The following is a 17,667-nucleotide window of genomic DNA, read 5'->3' on the forward strand; positions in this document are numbered from 1 at the left end:
GATCGGAGCGGACGTTGAGGCTACATGGCACAACACGAACGAAAACCTAGGCAGTGATCACAGAATTGTAGAGATCGTTGTCCAAAATGGAGTCAAAATCAAACGTGTGAGGAAAACACTCAAATCCATCAATTGGCAGTCCTTCCGCGACAACGGAGGGGGTTGTGGGGAGATCACCGACATATCTGAATGGACCAATGGCATCAAGCAGGCGTGCAAAGAGGCTGAGGAGGAAATAGAATTAGATGAAGACTAAGACTGGGTTGATAGCCACATGAGACAACTGTGGCAAAAGAAAAAAAAAGGCAGAAACCGAGCTCGCACAAAAAAGGGGCAACCGTAACCTGAGAAGAACAATAGCAGCTCTCAACAAGGAAATTGAGAGCCATGCCCAAACACTAAACAGACAACACTGGAATGACATTTGCGATAGATTAGACGAGCAATTAAGCTCCGTCACCTCCTGGAAACTGCTGAGACACCTCCTGGACCCAGACAACACCAAAGCTGAGACCAGGAAAAAAATGCAAATACTAACACACAATTTCCAGGGGTCGGAGGAGGATATGATCAACCAGATAAAAGAGAGGTACATAGGGGAAACAAACACCGAAACATTCCCCCACTATAGTGGCGAAAGCAACGAGGAGCTCGACCAACCAATAACTATAAGAGAGGTCCAAGCTGCCTTAAACAAGCTCAGAGGAAAAACCGCGGCTGGCCCAGATGGGGTCAACAACAAGATGCTTAGAAACCTCGATGACAACTCCCTCCAGCAACTAACGGCATTCATGCAAAAATGTTGGGAGCGGGGGGAGATACCCGGGGAATGGAAGAAAGCAAAGCTAGTCCTCATCCCCAAACCAGGGAAAGAACTCAAACTAGAGAACCTTAGGCCAATATCGTTAACCTCCTGTGTAGGCAAGCTCATGGAGCACGTCATACAGAACAGGCTCAACGGATACTTGGAAAGTAAGGAACTCTATCCAGACAGCATGGTTGGATTCAGACAACAACTATCCACAAATGACGTCATGCTACAACTCAAAGAACAAGTATTGGAAAGGAAGACTAGGGACTCGAGGGTCATAGTGGGACTGGACGTCAGCAAAGCATTTGACGACGTAAAACATCAAGCGATCCTGTCACACCTCAATCACCTGAACGTAGGCAGCAAGCTATACAATTATATTAAAAGCTTCCTCACGGACCGAACAGTGAACATAGAAATCGGGGGCACAATCAGAGACAACATTAGGCTGGGCAACAAGGGAACACCACAGGGATCGGTGCTATCCCCTACCCTTTTTAACATTGCAATGATCGGGCTGCCAGAAAGACTCAGAAAGCTAGAGGGCCTCTGCCACACTCTCTACGCTGATGACCTCACTCTTTGGGTCGACAGAGGGGGGAGCGATAGCCAAATAGAAGACACCCTACAAAGGGCAATCTGGGAAACGGAAAGCTATCTGAGACCCATAGGGCTAAAATGCTCGTCGGAAAAATCGGAGATGCTAATCATGAGCAAGCAGCACGTCAATATCCAGCTCCTGGTCAACAACACCCCGGTCCCAAGGGTGGACAAGATCAGGATACTGGGTATGTGGATACAAGAAAATGGGAGAAACACTGAAACAATAAACAGACTAGAAGCCACGACCAACCAAACTTGCAGGCTCCTCAAGAGGATAGCAAACAAAAACGCGGGGATGAAGGAGGCAAACCTACTTAGACTTGTCCACTCTTTCATCATTAGCAGAATCACCTACGCTATCCCGTACTTAAAAACAACTAAAGCAGAGAGAGACAAGGTAGACATCCTCATCAGGAAAGGTGTCAAAACCGCCCTAGGTTTACCAGCGTGCACATCAACCGAGACGATCCTCAACCTAGGAGTCTCAAACACCCTAGATGAAATGTGCGAGGCGAAACTCACGGCACAATATGTCAGACTAACCAGCAGCAAAACGGGCAGATCCATTCTTAGGAAACTGGGCTACCGGAATCCAGATTCGCGAGAGGGGATAACCGCCATCCCCAAAGAAATTGCCAACAGGTTAAGAATACCCCCATCCCAAGAAACATGCACCCAATATACAACGACGAACGCAGGAGAAGCAGAGTCCAAAGACTCCAAAGCTCCCTCCTCCAAAAACAAGGAGTAGTGTACACCGATGCGGCAGAGTACCCAGAAGGGCACTACGCTGCAGTAGTAGTGAGCGACAAAGGCGAGCTAATCTCGAGCTGTAGCGTGAGACACTCTTCACCAGAGGAGGCAGAGATGGCGGCGATTGCCCTGGCAATCACAAACCCATCAACCAGAATAATCGTCACCGATTCTAAAACTGCAATCAAAGCCTATGACACTGGTAAGGTGTCCAAAGAGGCCGCCAAAATTCTGCAAGCAGGCAAGGAGAACGTACCCAATGACCTAATTAGAATAATATGGGCGCCCGCTCATAGTGGACTCACAGGGAACGAGATCGCCAACGAGGTCGCCCGAGGACTTACACACCGGGCCCCAGCGCAGGCATACTACTCCCTGTCCAAAAAGCGAGACTTGACCACATACAGAGAAATTCTACAACACTATAGAATGGGCAGGAGAACTTTTCCTCCCCCCCATAGATCTCTCACAAAGAAGGAAGAAGTAATCTGGCGAAAACTGCAGACGGGTACCTTCCCAAACCCGTATATCCTACACAAATGGCATCCTGAGGTGCACTCTTCGAAATGCAAAAACTGTGAAGGCATAGCGACCCTAAATCACATGCTCTGGGCTTGCCCAGCGCTAAACGGTCTACATGGGAACCAAGAGTCATGGGAATCCTCCCTTCATAGCCAGGAAGAACATGCCCAAAAACAAGCCATCTGTCAAGCCCAGGCCGCCGCCGGAAGCCAACTGATTCCGGCCGACGTCTAGGGGGGAGGTAGGCGGTGAAAGGGGGAGCTGCGTCTCACCCCGATCACCCATACTCTCTGACGGGTGCAAATAAAGTGCTTTCTCTCTCTCCAGTTGGCAATGCTTCAATTCCTCGCCTGTTTCTCTGACTAGGCGTTTCCTTTGAAATTCATTCACGGCTTCAGCAATTTCTTCGTCATTGGCCCTGCAAGCTAAAATATTGCCTACAATTTGCTTTGCTACATTTGACATCGAGCTCTGCTGCTACGGCTAACAAATCAACTTTTAGCAAGCTATTCAGATCCATAGCTTCCTGCTACTGTAACGAAAGTACCCTCTAGTCGCCCTTCTTATTTCCTGGTTTTGCCAAGAAATTATAACACTCGGCCTACCAGAGTACAAAACCAAAGCCTCACCCACAGCTGCCCCTGATATTAAGGCGATACGCCATCCGGCCGTTGCCACCATCTGTTACGCCGGACGAGTAACAACGTTTTTTATCCGGCATACCTGGCATTACCTGCCACCGGGAGATACACAGAATGTCCTCGGCGTGGCTCCGCTATCCTTTCTAAAAGCCTCGCCAAGGTCTATCCAAATAGGTCGCGAAGCTTCGGACGAAAAAAGATCACCGCATATCCACGAAGTGAATGATGATGAGTGGGCGAAGCACCGGGGGATCATTCGGGTAACCGTGAATCCCCCGTGTACTGTACAGTACACATGTACATGCTCTGGTATACACAGTATACATGCAAACCAGAGCTACGGACAACGGACGACGACGAGGGACAAGGCTCGGCCCTAAGGTACTTCCCCCCTAAAACGGTTCAGAATGAATTGTCACCGACATCAGCAAGGGCGGTTATGGGAGCAGCGTTTGAAGCGCGACTATGTTTGGAGGGAACAAACATTGGTAAAGAAAAAAGCGTTTTTTAATTAAAGCGAGACACAGTTAGATTCATTCAACGAAACTAAAATTCCTAGTCAATTTTATATACGCATGGAAAGAAAAGAACAACACTATTTTACTTAATCATTATCAATAAATACCCTTTTTCAGCGCCTACCGTAAGAGCGCCCACCGATAGCGGCGGGCGTTAACGCCGCTATCACTTGCAATGCAATGCAGCTCTTGAAGTGTGCAGAAAAGCGCGCTCGTAAAGTTCACCTGTTACAATACGCCCCCCTCACATACTTGCTTTGCTTGTCGACGTTTGTCTGAATTTGGTGACGCGGGTAGTTTCGTTGTTTCTTAACCTGTTCAGACAAAAGTAGTGAGTTGCGACCACCAGATAATTGTTTTCTTTAGTTGTTCTCGTAGGACAGCGCTGGCCGACGGGCTTGGCATCCGACGAAAGGACGAGCACTCTACGCCCGAAGCGTTCGTCGGCCTCCAAAGAAAGTATGCTCTGTACAGCGATGCGATTTCGACACCCGTACGGCTGGACTTTTCCTGCATCGCTTTCCGCGCTGAAAGCTTGAAACGCCCATCAAGTCGAATTGCGGGGCATTTGAATATACAGCTCTAATGGCAGGCCTCCGAAAACAAATTTCGTGCCTTTGAGAACAAAATGACGTCACTTTTGTTTTCACGGTTATGACGTCAAATTATTTTTGCTTCCGCCGGAAGTGTTCCCTCCTCACACAGATGGCGCTAAGCCCAACATACCGCCGATGAACCGCCATGTTTTGAATGTATGGGCTTCTATGGAAGCTTCGGTACCAGGTACCACACTTGGCCTCGCCGTGACAAAAGGAGAGGGAAGCACAACCGCCTCGTAGATAACAATCATGCGCGGCGGCACATTATCACTCCGAACAGGTTCGCCCGACTTCGGCGCTTGGTGAGAATAGACGCATGCGCACGAGCGCAACAACCTGGCTGTACCGACATTTTACTGGGCTTAGGCTATCTTTTAGAGCGCAGATCTTAGGGGCCCGTTCATGCGTCCCTCAGCGTAACCGAGCGGACGAGCACAGCGAAGTATGAAAGAGCGAACGCGGAGCGCAGCGGGCGATGAAAGACGGCGACAGCGAAAAGAGCGCGAGGAAGAAGGTGCAGCGCTACCATGCGGCGGAAAGCACAGGAGGAGGGTATAGCGAAAACGTGAGAAGAAAAGCATCGTGCCGCGCAAGACGGGGGACGACCGCTACGAAATGGCGCCATAGTTTCCTGCCGTCGTCTGTTCACCGATGGCATGCGGCGAGCGCGTCCAGCGATACCATATATGGAAACAAAGCGCTGCATGAGCGGAGGTATGTCTGCGGCGGCTGCTGTGAATCGCGCCCACGCGTCAGGCGTCACCCACGTGCTGCCTCTCGCGATCTCCCGATTAGCGAGGCAGTCGCGCCACACTTCGCTCCATTTGCAACGTGCCGCCCGAGACAGATTGTCCGCGCGAGCCAATATATCGCCAAATGAAAGCACGTATAAGGCTGCGCTCAAATTCCGCATTAGGGAGTATGGTAATCGTCGGTGAACTTTTTTTCGTACTAATCAATTTGCACAATCTGTTCATTCATCGTGTGAAGAGGTGGCAGAATTTGTATTAGCATGGAGGCTTAATTATGTATATGGCCCGAAGCAGAGTATTCCAAAGAAGTCAGCGGACATGGCTGCGCCGACATTTTACTGGGCTACAGGCTTACCTTTTTCCGAAAATCCTTTTATTCTTTGCTCGAATAGTCGGCAATAGTTGCACTAGCATGAATATTGATGTATATGCCCCGAACCAGAGTTTTCCAGAGAAGTCAGTGGACATCGCTGCGCCGACCTTCTACTGGGCCTGCCTTTCTTTTTTGCGCAAATGCCAATTTGCGCAATCATTTTATTTGTTGCTCGAATGGTCGGCAAGACATGAATTAGCATGGACATGTATATGACACGAACCAGCGTTTTCCAGAAAAGTGCGTAGACCTGGCTACGCTGAAATTATAATGGGCGATATGCAGATCATTTTTTTCCGCGATAGCCAATTTGCGCATATCCGTTTATTCAGGACGTAATTCGGCGTTAGCACGGCATTAACATACGCAATGTCATTGCTTTCCAGAGATGTGATTGGACCTGTCTGTGCGGTCGTTGTAAAGGCGTCCCTTCTTTTTCCCTCGATAACCAACGTTCGCATCGTATGTCCGTTTATTGGGCCGCTATCTTGTACGCGTTCGAAAAGCGGACGTCCGGTTTCTCAGGCCGCGCAGATATCGCGGCCTAGGTAAATCTTAGCCTATCGCGTGAGGCGAAACCGAACGTCGGCTTTTCAAACGCGTACAAGATAGTGGCCTTGGTCGCCTGAATCGGTGTCAGTACGTGCTTTCGGATGGGTAGGTATGTATACGCTGAGACAGCGCTTTCCAGAGAAGGGATATGACGCGGCGGCGCCGTCGTTGTAACAGGCATTGGGCTTATACCCTCTTTTTTTTTTCTTTTCTTGAATGCCAGTGTGCGCATATCCGTTTAATGAACGCGTGAATCGGCGTCAGCACGCGCATGAGCGTGGGTAGTTATTTATGCATCGAGGAAGCGCTTGCAAGGAAAAGATATGTAGCGGCATTATGGTTCAAACTGCATATTATCCCCTTATTAACCCTGGTATCCCAGGTTCAGCTTTGTTGCAATGGCTCTGCGTCAAGTGCCCGCGCTAGACGCGGGAGCGGCTGTTGTAAATAGGGCGGTTCACCTTTAATAGGGCGGTACACCTTAAGGCTGAATACCCCTCGTGTCACCTTGACACATTCATTCCGGCGGATTGTCAACAAACGAAGCGCTTGAAACTGATTTGGCGCATACATAGCGGCGTATACGTATAGTGAGGCAAGTTGTTTGATACGCCAGTCTGCACCCGCCGTGGTTGCTTGGTGGCTATGGTGTCATGCTGCTGAGCACGAGGTCGCGGGATCAAATCCCGGCCACGGTGGCTGCATTTCGATGGGGGCGAAAATGCAATAACACCCGTGTACTCAGATTTAGGTGCACGTTAAAGAATGCCAGGTGGTCAAAATTAATCCGGAGTCCCCCGCTACGGCGTGCCTCATAATCAGATCGTGGTTATGGCACGTAAAACTCCATAATTTTTTTTTTGTGGGCCAGTTGGCAGCTACCTGCAAAGTGTCTATTCGGGCACACACTCCGTGGCCATATAGGTTGTCTGCCGGGCAAGACAGCAGCCAGCACTTACTTAGTGGTCCAAGATAGTAGACAACTTTGGTTCCAAGGTGAAAGAGGTTAGGCACCTACCGCAATTTTGGTGAAGTTCCAAAGGAATGCTACTCGCAATTAAGAAGTACGCTGTGCTTTTTGGCTGAATTCAATTGAGCAGTTATCACATGAGCTAGAATGTCACGCAATAAATAAATAATACCGAATTTGAGTAATCTATTTCGCTCGGTAGCGAATATGTAAAAGGGATTCTGGTGATCGCCTCAGCGAAAATTAAAATATTCTCTCAAAGACCTGGTGCGTTGCCATGCACATCCTCGAGTGAACAATGTGCACGGTTTCAGGCACTATATCGACGCTGTTCCATTGTGTACGGTTCTTGAAATCTTTGACAATTCAATAACTCGACGCAGCCATTTTTCCACACGTGCAGATTGCATTAGCTTTCTCTGTTATCCTACCTTAGAATCCGCAACGACGCCTACATTTCATAAAGAATGGCTCATGCACAACGAGTCGACCGCTATCATTAAATAGCCCTATTTCTTCATATACGCCATGGAATTCGGGTCAAGTCGCTTTGGAGTAGCGCAGAACGCATTAGTTTGACGCTATGCAGCTGGTTGAGATAGCCGTTCTGATAACGCTCGTTAGGGGGACTGTGGGAAGGAAGTTCACATACTGCTCCTTGTCGAAAGAACTTGCCAAGAACGGTATACCCAGAAGGCACATGTCCAACTGTAAGTTGCAATATGACGTTTATAGGGACCAGCGTTGTTCGGAACAGACGGATTTATCGATAGTCCAGCGAGCGTGTAATTTTTTGCAACACATTTTACATTTATAGGTCTTAAAACTGCTGATTAACACAAGTTGGAGTTTGATAACTTATATATATATACCTACTGTGACGTAGTGAGTTCTCTCATACGCGACTTACCTGCTTTGGTGGAGAAACGTATACTGCCGAGCTACACCTTTCGGAACGCCGTGCGTGAGGCTAGATTTAGCTCCGATTGCGTCGTGCGTGGCGCAACAACGGCGCCTTCTGCGCATGTGACGCAAGCATGGTCGAGTAATGACTTCTTTTTCTCACACAACGATACCAAAGTAAGATGCGTGGGTAGTATGATTACAAAGGTATAAGTGATAATGCTACACCATGTTTTCATTACACCAGTTTCAGCAAGTGAGCCCCTTTGAGCCCTTTTAAAGACGTTTCATAGAAAATTACAAAGAAATAATTACATGCAATTCCTTACGTACAAGACTAGCCGAGATCAAACTTTTGCTGCTACTTTTCAGCCCGTTAAACTTGACAGACGTCACGTTTTTGAATTTGAATGCATTACCGACTGAATGTGTACTCGGTTACCGAAGGGGAAAAAAAGAAAGGAAGCAAGAAATCCATTCCGGTTTGATGAACTAGCTTACAGAGAAGCTCTCGATAAAAAATATCGAAGACAACGCCCTCGTTAATACTCCTATCGACTTAAGCGTGGGTCCTTGCGCAGAAGCATGGCTGTCTTCTACATATTTGCACTGGTTTCTGTGTGGCCTTTTCATTTAATCTCTTATTAGAGGAAGAAAGCACTGAAAATAGCTACCGAACAAAGTTATAGTTATGTTGCAGCGTTTCTCGTATTGTCCCACGTGCAGCTATAGCTCAAAATGTCACAGGCTCAATTCCTTAAGTATATGCTATGCTACGAAGAGCCTCGTCGTAGAAGCAAAAAGTTGGATTATTACATCTCGCGATGTAATACTCCAACTGGCAATACTCCAACGATGTAATGCTCCCCTCAGTAAAAAAACGTGCGTTTTTATCGAGCGGCAGTGGCATCACAAACGTAATTTCTCAGGGGAGACGCGAGAATACTTTTGTCTTCCTAAACATCACTACCTTCCGTTCTCCAAACAGCCGTATGGTGGATCTGGGTCTGACATTTTGCTGTTCAGATTAGAAGGTCACAGGGTCGATTCCCGGCCACGGCAAAATGCGGGGGCAAATTGCAAAAGTACTCGCCTTTCAAGGGTGCACGTTCAACAACCCCAATCAATCCATCGATCGACGGATATTTCCTAGCATTCTTAAATAGTATATATTCCTTGCTTGAAGATCTCGCTGCGGAAAAACCACCTTGCAAGCAAGGCTCCTTACTAAATAGATCCCCTTACACTCGGGCATCTTTAGCGTTGCTCCGTCTCAGTCATTTCATTAGGACCACAGAGGTAAGTAATTTTTCCTCGTTGTTATCTCTTACAGGGGTATGCCTCGTGAACTCCGAAAGTGGCATGAACACGAGGGCTAGGAACCGTAACAGAGACGGCAGTGTCGACTACGGGCTTTTCCAGGTGAGCTAATCATCTTCAATATAGAGTAGGTCACCGCTGGTGTACATCTTAAACAACGCGAAAATAACAAATAAATTTATAGCACCTGAGAAAAATGAGGTGAAAATACAGGTGAAGAAGTAAACAGATTCAGAGTCCTTCCACTAATGTGAAGATGGAAGCCAGCGAAGCTGCGACTATGGTGGGTCTCCTGTAGTGAATATTGCCCCCCCCCCCCCCCCCCCCCCCCCCGATGAGAATGGGCGTATCGTCGGTGGGCATCACCCAACCGAACATGTCTATCATGAACGTTTCGGTTGAGAAACTCGCGTTGAAACCTGGCCGTCGCACCGGGGAATTTGGCGCTAGCGTTGCCGAGGCGTGCACCACCGTTGTCGGGTTCCTGGAGGGCAAGACGACGCTGACGTTTGGCCTCAAAATCGCGCTCCCGCAACTCGAGGTCTGCGGATCTTCACTGACGTTTGGCCTCAACATCGCGCTCCCTCAACTCGGGGTGCGCGGATCTTCGCTGATGTTTTATCTGGGCTTCGGACGTCCTCACGCTAGAACCGGCACGTCGACCACGAGCCCTTTCCCGAGCGCGTTCGCGGCGGCGCTGCTCAAACGCGTTAGGACAGTCGTCAGTTCCTCATGAATGGCTCATATCCCCTTAAGCAATGGCTGATACCCCCGCAAACGCGGCCTCCCGATTACGACGACAGAAGAGAAGTGAAATCCTACGCTGGACTGATTAGCGGCAACGCAGCCAGCTATGGAAGCAGACGACGACGACGACGACGACGAACGCGGGAGCAGTGGCACGAGCACGTGCTCGACACGCCATCCAATGGCACGAGCGCAAACCGAGGGGTGCCAACGACCAGCTGCGGAAGACGACGCTCGAGCCAAAGCTGATGATGAGTTAAAAAAAAAAAAAAAAAAAACTACACGCGCACACGATCCTGGGGGAACTAGCTATTAACAGCTTCGCTGTAAAAACGAATAAAACAAGATTCTAGTGCCTATAATACGCATGACCGGCGCTGTTTAGCAGGAACTGCGTGCTTCTTTATTTTGGCTCAGTGGCTATGGCACTAGCTGACATGCAGTAGGTCGCGGGCTTGACTCTCAGCGACAGCGGCCGCGTTGCGCTGAGCGGCGGAATGCAAAAACGCTCCTTAGGGATTCGACATGCAAGTACCGTATGAATAATCCCCCTGACACTTGTGTACCGTGCTTTGGATGCACGCTAGAGAATCCTTCAGGCGGAGTCTAAATTATTCTTATAACTAATGTCTCTTATAAGTTATAACTACGTGCGTTGCTTTAGTAGGTTAAGCTACGCAATTTCAGGAATAGTGTGCATCAGTGACGTAGACATGGCGCACTGCCGCGATCTAATAAAACGCAATTGGACATGTAAATTGATTGTGGTAGTACGTACTATATCACACTGCCAACAACTATTACTTTTTATTGCGAAAGCAATTACATCGACACTCCAAGCGGCTTTCTGCCATCGTCGTCGCAGTGATTTTTCGTATAAAGTCCAAGGGCGATAAAATCGTCGCCGCGCCGTGTGCTGTATGTGCGAATGAAAGCGCGCGAGGGACGCGTGCTTTCACTAGCGGAGGGAATGGGGGGGGGGGGGGGGGGGGCGACGCTGTGCTGCGACACCTACTGCGCATCTTGCCACCGGGCGCAAGGGCAACTGGCGGCTCAATCTCGCACGCGAAAGGAAGAAAGCGGGAAGGCAGCGCGGGAGGGAGGGGGTGCTGCTTCTACTCTGCCAGCAACTGCGTATTTGTACTTTGCGAGGGTGCGGGCGGTCGCGCGCATCGTTTCTTGAAAGCGATCTGCACACGGCTCCTACCTTTGTATGCGCTGTGCTTTCGCCGCTCAGTTTCCGTTGAAGCGATAGACCGCGCGCACCTTCGCTCGTTGCTGCCGCCGCGCTCGCTCCCGCCAGCGTTCTGACAGCGGTTGTCTGCGGTCATCGAGTGTGATTCATGTTTGCTTGTGCGCGCTGACACCATGCTTGTTAAAATTCAGTTAGTAAGCGAATGTGTCCAAGTTTTGCAGCCGATAAAACTACTATATCCTTACTCCGTATAGCTCTCTACTAATTTGCTATCGCAATTCATGCTTCGACTTTCGGGCGAGACTGCAACATTTTTCCTCCATTGCTAGCAACCACTAACGAAACAGTGAACAACGTAATCCTTTTACCAACCGGAAAATATATAGAATGGCGTATCACGGCCTCCTCCTCGCACAAACACGAGCATTCCGATTGCGGTGAATGAAAAGCAGTATATACAACAGCCTGACTGGGCTATCTGCGTACACGCGTGTGGAAAGTCCAGCTCGCGCGGGGCAATAAAGAAGAAAAAAGTGGATTATAAATATCACGTGACAGCTGATGATCCGAAAGCCAGGTGTATGAGGAACCATTGTTGAGAGAAACACAAGAAAAAGTATGCCACCAAAGATGACTCTTCCTAATGAATAAAGCAAATCTGTTTGTTACAACAGTATCTAAAAACCATAGTTTGGACCATCTTGCCCTTTTGTCATATCGCAGAAATTACTACGCATGCCTCGAGACCTAAATTTAGGGTGCTTAATGCAAAGTTTTTGCAATGCGGCCCCAAGTGTGACTAGAGACATATAGGTTGGGAAACAGTGTGGAAGCGTTGCCCGACTTTTGCGACTTCATGGCAGAACATAGCAAGAAATCAAGAGGAAAAAAGGAATATTCTTGGTTTCGAAAAAGCCCTGGAAAACAATTATGCAGATTCAACGCAGTTACTGGAATCTTTGTGAAGCAAAGCCCAAAGAGCGATAGAGCGAAAATTGTTAGGCGTCACGTTAAGAGACAGGAAGAGAGCGGCATCGATCAGAGAGGAAGCGGGAATTGCCGATGTTCTAGAGAAAAAGAAATGGAGCTGGGCAGGCCATGTAATGCGTAGGTCAGGTAACCGGTGCACCATTAGAGTTACAGAAGAGGTGCCAAGGGAAGAAGAAGCGCAGTCGAGGATGGCAGAAAATTATGTCGGGTGATGAAATCAGGAAATTTACAGGCGAAAGTTGGAATCAGCTAGCGCAAGACAGGGGTAATCCTCGTCCAGCAGTGGACATAAAAATAGGATGATGATGATGATGACGAAGATGATGGTGATGTGAAGCAAAGCTTTCGTTAAGTGGTTAAATACATGCCAAACAAATGTTCATCTTCTGCAAAGCGTTTTGCAGCATATAGCGATTACGTACCTGGCCAGCAAGGCGGCAAGACCCCCACCACGCGATCCACGCGGTCACGGATTACAATGCCTCTAGGATTGGCCCACTCTGCTATGACACTGTCTCCAGTGTCGCCCCACATTAATATTGTACCATGTTCAGGATCGGCCCACTTTACTCACTCGGCAAGAAAACAACCGAGCAGACTCACGAAACACCAGGAAAGAATGCACATAAAGCATCGCTTTAATAAAGGAGTTATGTGCCTAAAGGTTTTAATCTGTTGCATTAAGGTTACTAAGGTAACATTTGTGCTTCCACTGCGCAGTTCCTTAGAGAACAGAGCCAGCAGCCTGCACTAATGCAAGGGTAGTATAGATGGGGCCACATATTATTCGATTTAGTTATGCAATTGCTGCCCTGCGTGTGAGCTATTCGGCGAGATAACAGCAGCAGCCGCCACTGTGCAAGCAATGCTTTCGCGGTGTTTGCTTCTCGCTCCAGTTGCGTCCTGAGAAAGTGTCGGTAAATGTCCAGTAGACGTCAGAGAAAGTGAGCAAGTAGTTGACGACAATTTCTTATTGTTTTCTGTGCGCATGCTTTCGATCATTTCCAGATCAACAGCCGGTACTGGTGCAGCCCTGGTCCCCACAACGAATGCCGAGTCAGATGCAAAGGTACGTCACTTGTCTTATATAGTTGTCTGTATAAGCGTGCATAGATGTCAAGCCATCAACGACAACAACGACGGGGGCTCTTCGCTGACACCCGGCGGCATGCATGTGTTCGAATCCCATATACGGGAACCAGAATATTTTACTTCTTAGCGACGACAGCCGTCTATGAGTTTCATTCCAAAGTGAAGTCAAAGCGGCTACATCATAGTTCCGAGGTACGTGATGAAGCCTACGAGACCTCGGGCTAACACGTTGGTGCCCTGGGCAGGAATGCTATCCATGACAACCGTTCTTTTTTTTTTTTAACGAAGATCAGTGTAGCCGGTCGTGCAGTGTATCTCGGACGATGCCGCCAAGGGTTCTATTAACACTCTTCGGTATACCAGGGCTTCTCGCCGGCAAGAGTTGCGACAGTTATTGGCCGGACCAAAAATGTGTTGATGTGTACTAAATGTGTTTTTGTAGTGTTGCGAGAGCAGTTGTTTCGTGGTTTTGGCACGTAAAACCTCAGAACTTAATTTCTGTTTAATAGTATTGTTTAACAATGTGTTTCATACGGAAGCATAGAATTGCCCCTTCTGCAAATTTATTCCAATTTCTTTTCCTTTCTTTTTTTGTATCCACCCATCAGTGCACATACATTTCTACCTTTTGTACATCTTATGTACTATCGACCGAAAAAGTTTACGGACCAAGGGATCTGACAAAAAGCTGAATATCTTCCCAGCCTCAAAACACAGCCTGTATTCCCATTTCCAGCCTCTACTGGTATATGCGAACAACATTGTAATGTACGGTTTTACTGTCTACATTTAAAGGCTGCTCGGATATTTAGCGTTTTCTGAGATCCCGTGATCCGTAAACTTTTTGGGTCGATATAAGAGCTATGTATATGCAATCATACGTGCACGCCCCACTTACCACGTTTACGGGACACAGCCCTTGGCCACGCCATTTGTGGCCTTTGAATTGTTATGGGACATAGGAAGTATAAATAAAGATTTGAGCTAAATAACTCCGGCGTATGCCGCTGTCGCCATGAAATTATATCTGATCGATCAAGAAAAGCACTGCGGCTCCAACGCTAGGCTGGATAGTTCAAAACCGATTGTTCCCAAAAGTTGGGAATATCGCGTCTTTAGCCTGCGCAGTTTGCAAGAAATAATTTTACAGATTTTCTTTTCAATGCTCTGTTTCAAACGCTGAAAAAAATATTCGATTCGAAATTCGATGTTCGTATATTTCAAACATTCGATTGGATTTAACTGACCCGCGCAAAAGCGACCCCATCACTGTGTCGACAAAGAGAACCTAACGTTTGTTCCCGCTCCTTTACAGATCTGCTCTCCGACAACATTAAAGCAGCAGTAAAATGCGCCAGGTTAATCCACAAAAGAATGGGATTCTCGGCTTGGTGAGTACACATTAAGTGCGCTGAACTAGCCGCGGTAGTAAAAAGTACTCGCTGTCTCGCTCTAGTTTTGAACTTAGAAACAAATATTCGTAGAAACACCCTGTAAGGTGGCTTTTCTTTTGGCTAAAATTCCATGTCTGTATGCTTACGCGGGCTGTTGAGCCGAATTGTGCTGCTTATTATCGCCGCCCTTCTAAATGTTGCCGATTGGAGCAAGCTTCTGTAAATGAAATGGTGTATTGTGTATAAGTTGTAGTGGCGTAATCGTGGAGCAGTTGTAGCACGCAAGGAAGCTTCACTTCTTGGATTCCCAAGGGAGACCGGTTTGCTGAAGGTGTGGTGAGATTATTCCAGTGACATTGCAGGAGAAACTCAGGCGGAGCAATTGTACGGCCTCCATCGCCACGATAAACCCGCCTGTTGCTACAAACCACCACCACTGTCTTCGGAAATAATCTGATTTCTCTCGGGTCCTGTGTACTGTATTTTAGCATTTATGGAAATAACTATGACGCTATGACGTAATTCAGGAAGGTTTCGTTGAGGATTTATACCTAGTCATTCAATCTACACTAACGAGCAAATGTTTCTCTTTTCTTTGTTCCACCAATAGGTACGGTTGGCAGGCAAGATGCCGGGGAAGAAATCTCAGAAGCTACACCAAAGGCTGCAAGTTCTGAGAAATAAACAGTTTACTCTTTTGTTCTCGTTCGCCTAAACTCAGCCGTTGGCGGCTCCTTTTATTAACTAAAGGTCTGCATCACAGACCAACAGCAAAAAACATCGGTAGCAAATGCTACTGCAGCATCGGCCTGCAGTGCACACGAAGGCTTTTGAAACATCGTCACAATGAACAACAAATAAGTCACATTCAATTACAATAACCCGACAACAATTACGTATGTCGAGCATGGTCCTCGTAACTGCGTTACCTTCGCAAACGTGACCAAACATTGAAAAATTATACTATATACAGATTTCTCCGCATGGGCATGCAGCGTCAGCCGCGATCAGCTGCAATCCCTCACAGTAATGGAAACCAATCTTGAAAGCCGTGCTATCGCGCCAAACAGGCCGCGGTAGAGAGGGCCGGTGGCAGCATGGCCGGCGTTTTTTTTTTTTTTTGGACACGTACCCCCTATAGCGATTTTTTATCCGCTTCGCTTGCGAGGTATGCAGGTCATCTACTTACCGTAAGATGGTAGCTTTGTGTAGCGTGGGACCACATTGCATTTAGGCACGGCACAGGGTAAACGAGTACAAACAGGAACGGTACCCACTTCCTGTATCAAATGCATGCAGCAGCGCCAGCTAGACGGATGGGGCTGTGTAATCCAGACCAAGGTCAACGAACTCGATGACGCACACCTCGTCGATGTCATTGCTTTCGCGTATGCTTACTGGTGCAAGCGAGATACTGTAAATTGCCAAAAAAGCAATGATTAAGTCGCTATAGTGTTCGAACTTCCCCGTTTCGAGTTATTTAACGCGTCGGTTTGACTAGAACGTACAAGATAACCGCGTAAGATTTGCGTTATAAGCGCCTGCGATATCAGTGATATGACACTAAGTGAAATCTTCAGCGCGATTTACGCCGAGCGTGAGTCACCCTCTTACGCGGTGCAATGGGATGACATGCATAAGCGAACCTCGATTTTCAACATCCGCGTCGCACGTGGGCCGAATCTGCGAGAATCGACGGAGTCGGGCCGCGAGCATCCAAGTCACGCTTATAGCGCAGGAAATGAAAAAGCGCATTCTAATTCGGCGGAATATAAGAACGGCCATGACAGCATGATGAACATGCTTGTAAAAACGCAAGCCACGACAACGGTATATGATGTTAATGGCCCTGAAAATAGAAACCGATTTCCCCGAACAGATTGCGCAGCTATTGAAGTTTATGCTCCGGTTTTTTCCCCACCACTGTCGTCCTCACGGGAACGCCCTCCGCCGCAGCGTCCCGACGCGCACGAATCAATTACAGCTCTTATTCCCCGTACTTTGACATGACAGTTCATGTTATCGCACTTCAATGATAGCTCATGTCATGACACTTCACGAACTGTCACAGTCGGCAGGTGCTTCTGAGCAGGCGTCGGCGGTCAGTTAGGGATGGGTCCCTTCGATCCTTGCTTGACGTCCGCTTTCTTCTGCTTTGTCACGCCGTTCCTGGGAGGCTCGAAGTCTGGCGCGCCGAAGTTTGGAACCTGTAGGTAGGCTTCTCCGTAGAAGTCCTTCAGATCGCCCGCCACAGCCGCAACGGCGATTGAGAAGAGTCCGGACACGAAGAGGAAGCCAGCCGACGTGCCCAAGTAGGAATGTCGCAGCTGTCCCAGGTCGTAGAGCCAGCAGTTGCCGCTGGTGCCGCAGGCGCTTTCCCACACCTGGCACGACCCGTCGATCACAGAACCGTAGATGAGCGGGTAAGGGATGTACGCTGCAGTCACCGCGAGACAGAGTTTGAGGAACGGAAACAGAATTTGTTAACAGCGAAAGTAACCCGCTTTTAACGTGAACCTTCCATGCCACTCGGTCCAACGAAAATACGCGCGATGTACGTTTTACTGGGGTTTTAGAATTGGCAAAGTTTCGGAATAAATGCACACATATTCGAAAAGCCCGAGCTTCGCATATAGACTGAAATACCAAGTAGACTTCTGTTTTATTTCTAGAGAATAATTGAAGCGGCGAAGATTGCTAGCTTGGAGGACACATGTGTTAGTGCGCCTTCAACCGAACTTAAAAAAAAAGAGAGATCTGATTTTCTAAACAAGACGCAGAGGGTGGCTCGAGGGGGATGGCAAGACAGACTGGTCTCTTAATCTTGCAGCCCATATATCACTATCTTCATCTTATCTTAACTCCCGACGCATATGTATCTTTGCTGGTTTTAAAGTACAAAACTTGACCAAATGCGCCTGCGTGTGCTGCT

At 48.1% G+C, this 17,667-nt stretch overlaps 2 protein-coding genes across 7 annotated transcripts in view; one reads left to right on the forward strand and one right to left on the reverse strand.

The window, feature by feature from the left end:
• The window catches only part of LOC119461103 (solute carrier organic anion transporter family member 74D), a 75,531-nt gene that overhangs the window by 35,313 nt on the left and 22,551 nt on the right, over window positions 1-17,667 (reverse strand). The window contains exon 9 of one of the 6 annotated variants that reach the window (XM_037722290.2): window positions 15,407-17,172. The exons of the other annotated variants lie outside the window; for them this stretch is intronic. Coding sequence (XP_037578218.1) covers window positions 16,838-17,172 — 335 coding nt within the window. The 3' untranslated portion in view covers window positions 15,407-16,837. Of the gene's footprint in view, window positions 1-15,406; window positions 17,173-17,667 lie in introns of those variants that run through there. 6 annotated transcript variants of the gene reach the window in all.
• Window positions 7,628-15,434, forward strand: LOC119461106 (lysozyme c-1). Its single transcript, XM_037722294.2, has 5 exons — window positions 7,628-7,804; window positions 9,331-9,419; window positions 13,258-13,318; window positions 14,657-14,732; window positions 15,346-15,434. Exons 1-5 carry the CDS (start codon window positions 7,678-7,680, stop codon window positions 15,410-15,412), a joined length of 420 nt encoding a protein of 139 aa, XP_037578222.1. The 5' UTR covers window positions 7,628-7,677; the 3' UTR covers window positions 15,413-15,434.

Source organism: Dermacentor silvarum, chromosome 8, assembly GCF_013339745.2.
Source record: "Dermacentor silvarum isolate Dsil-2018 chromosome 8, BIME_Dsil_1.4, whole genome shotgun sequence".
NCBI classification, from domain to species: Eukaryota; Metazoa; Arthropoda; class Arachnida; order Ixodida; family Ixodidae; genus Dermacentor; species Dermacentor silvarum.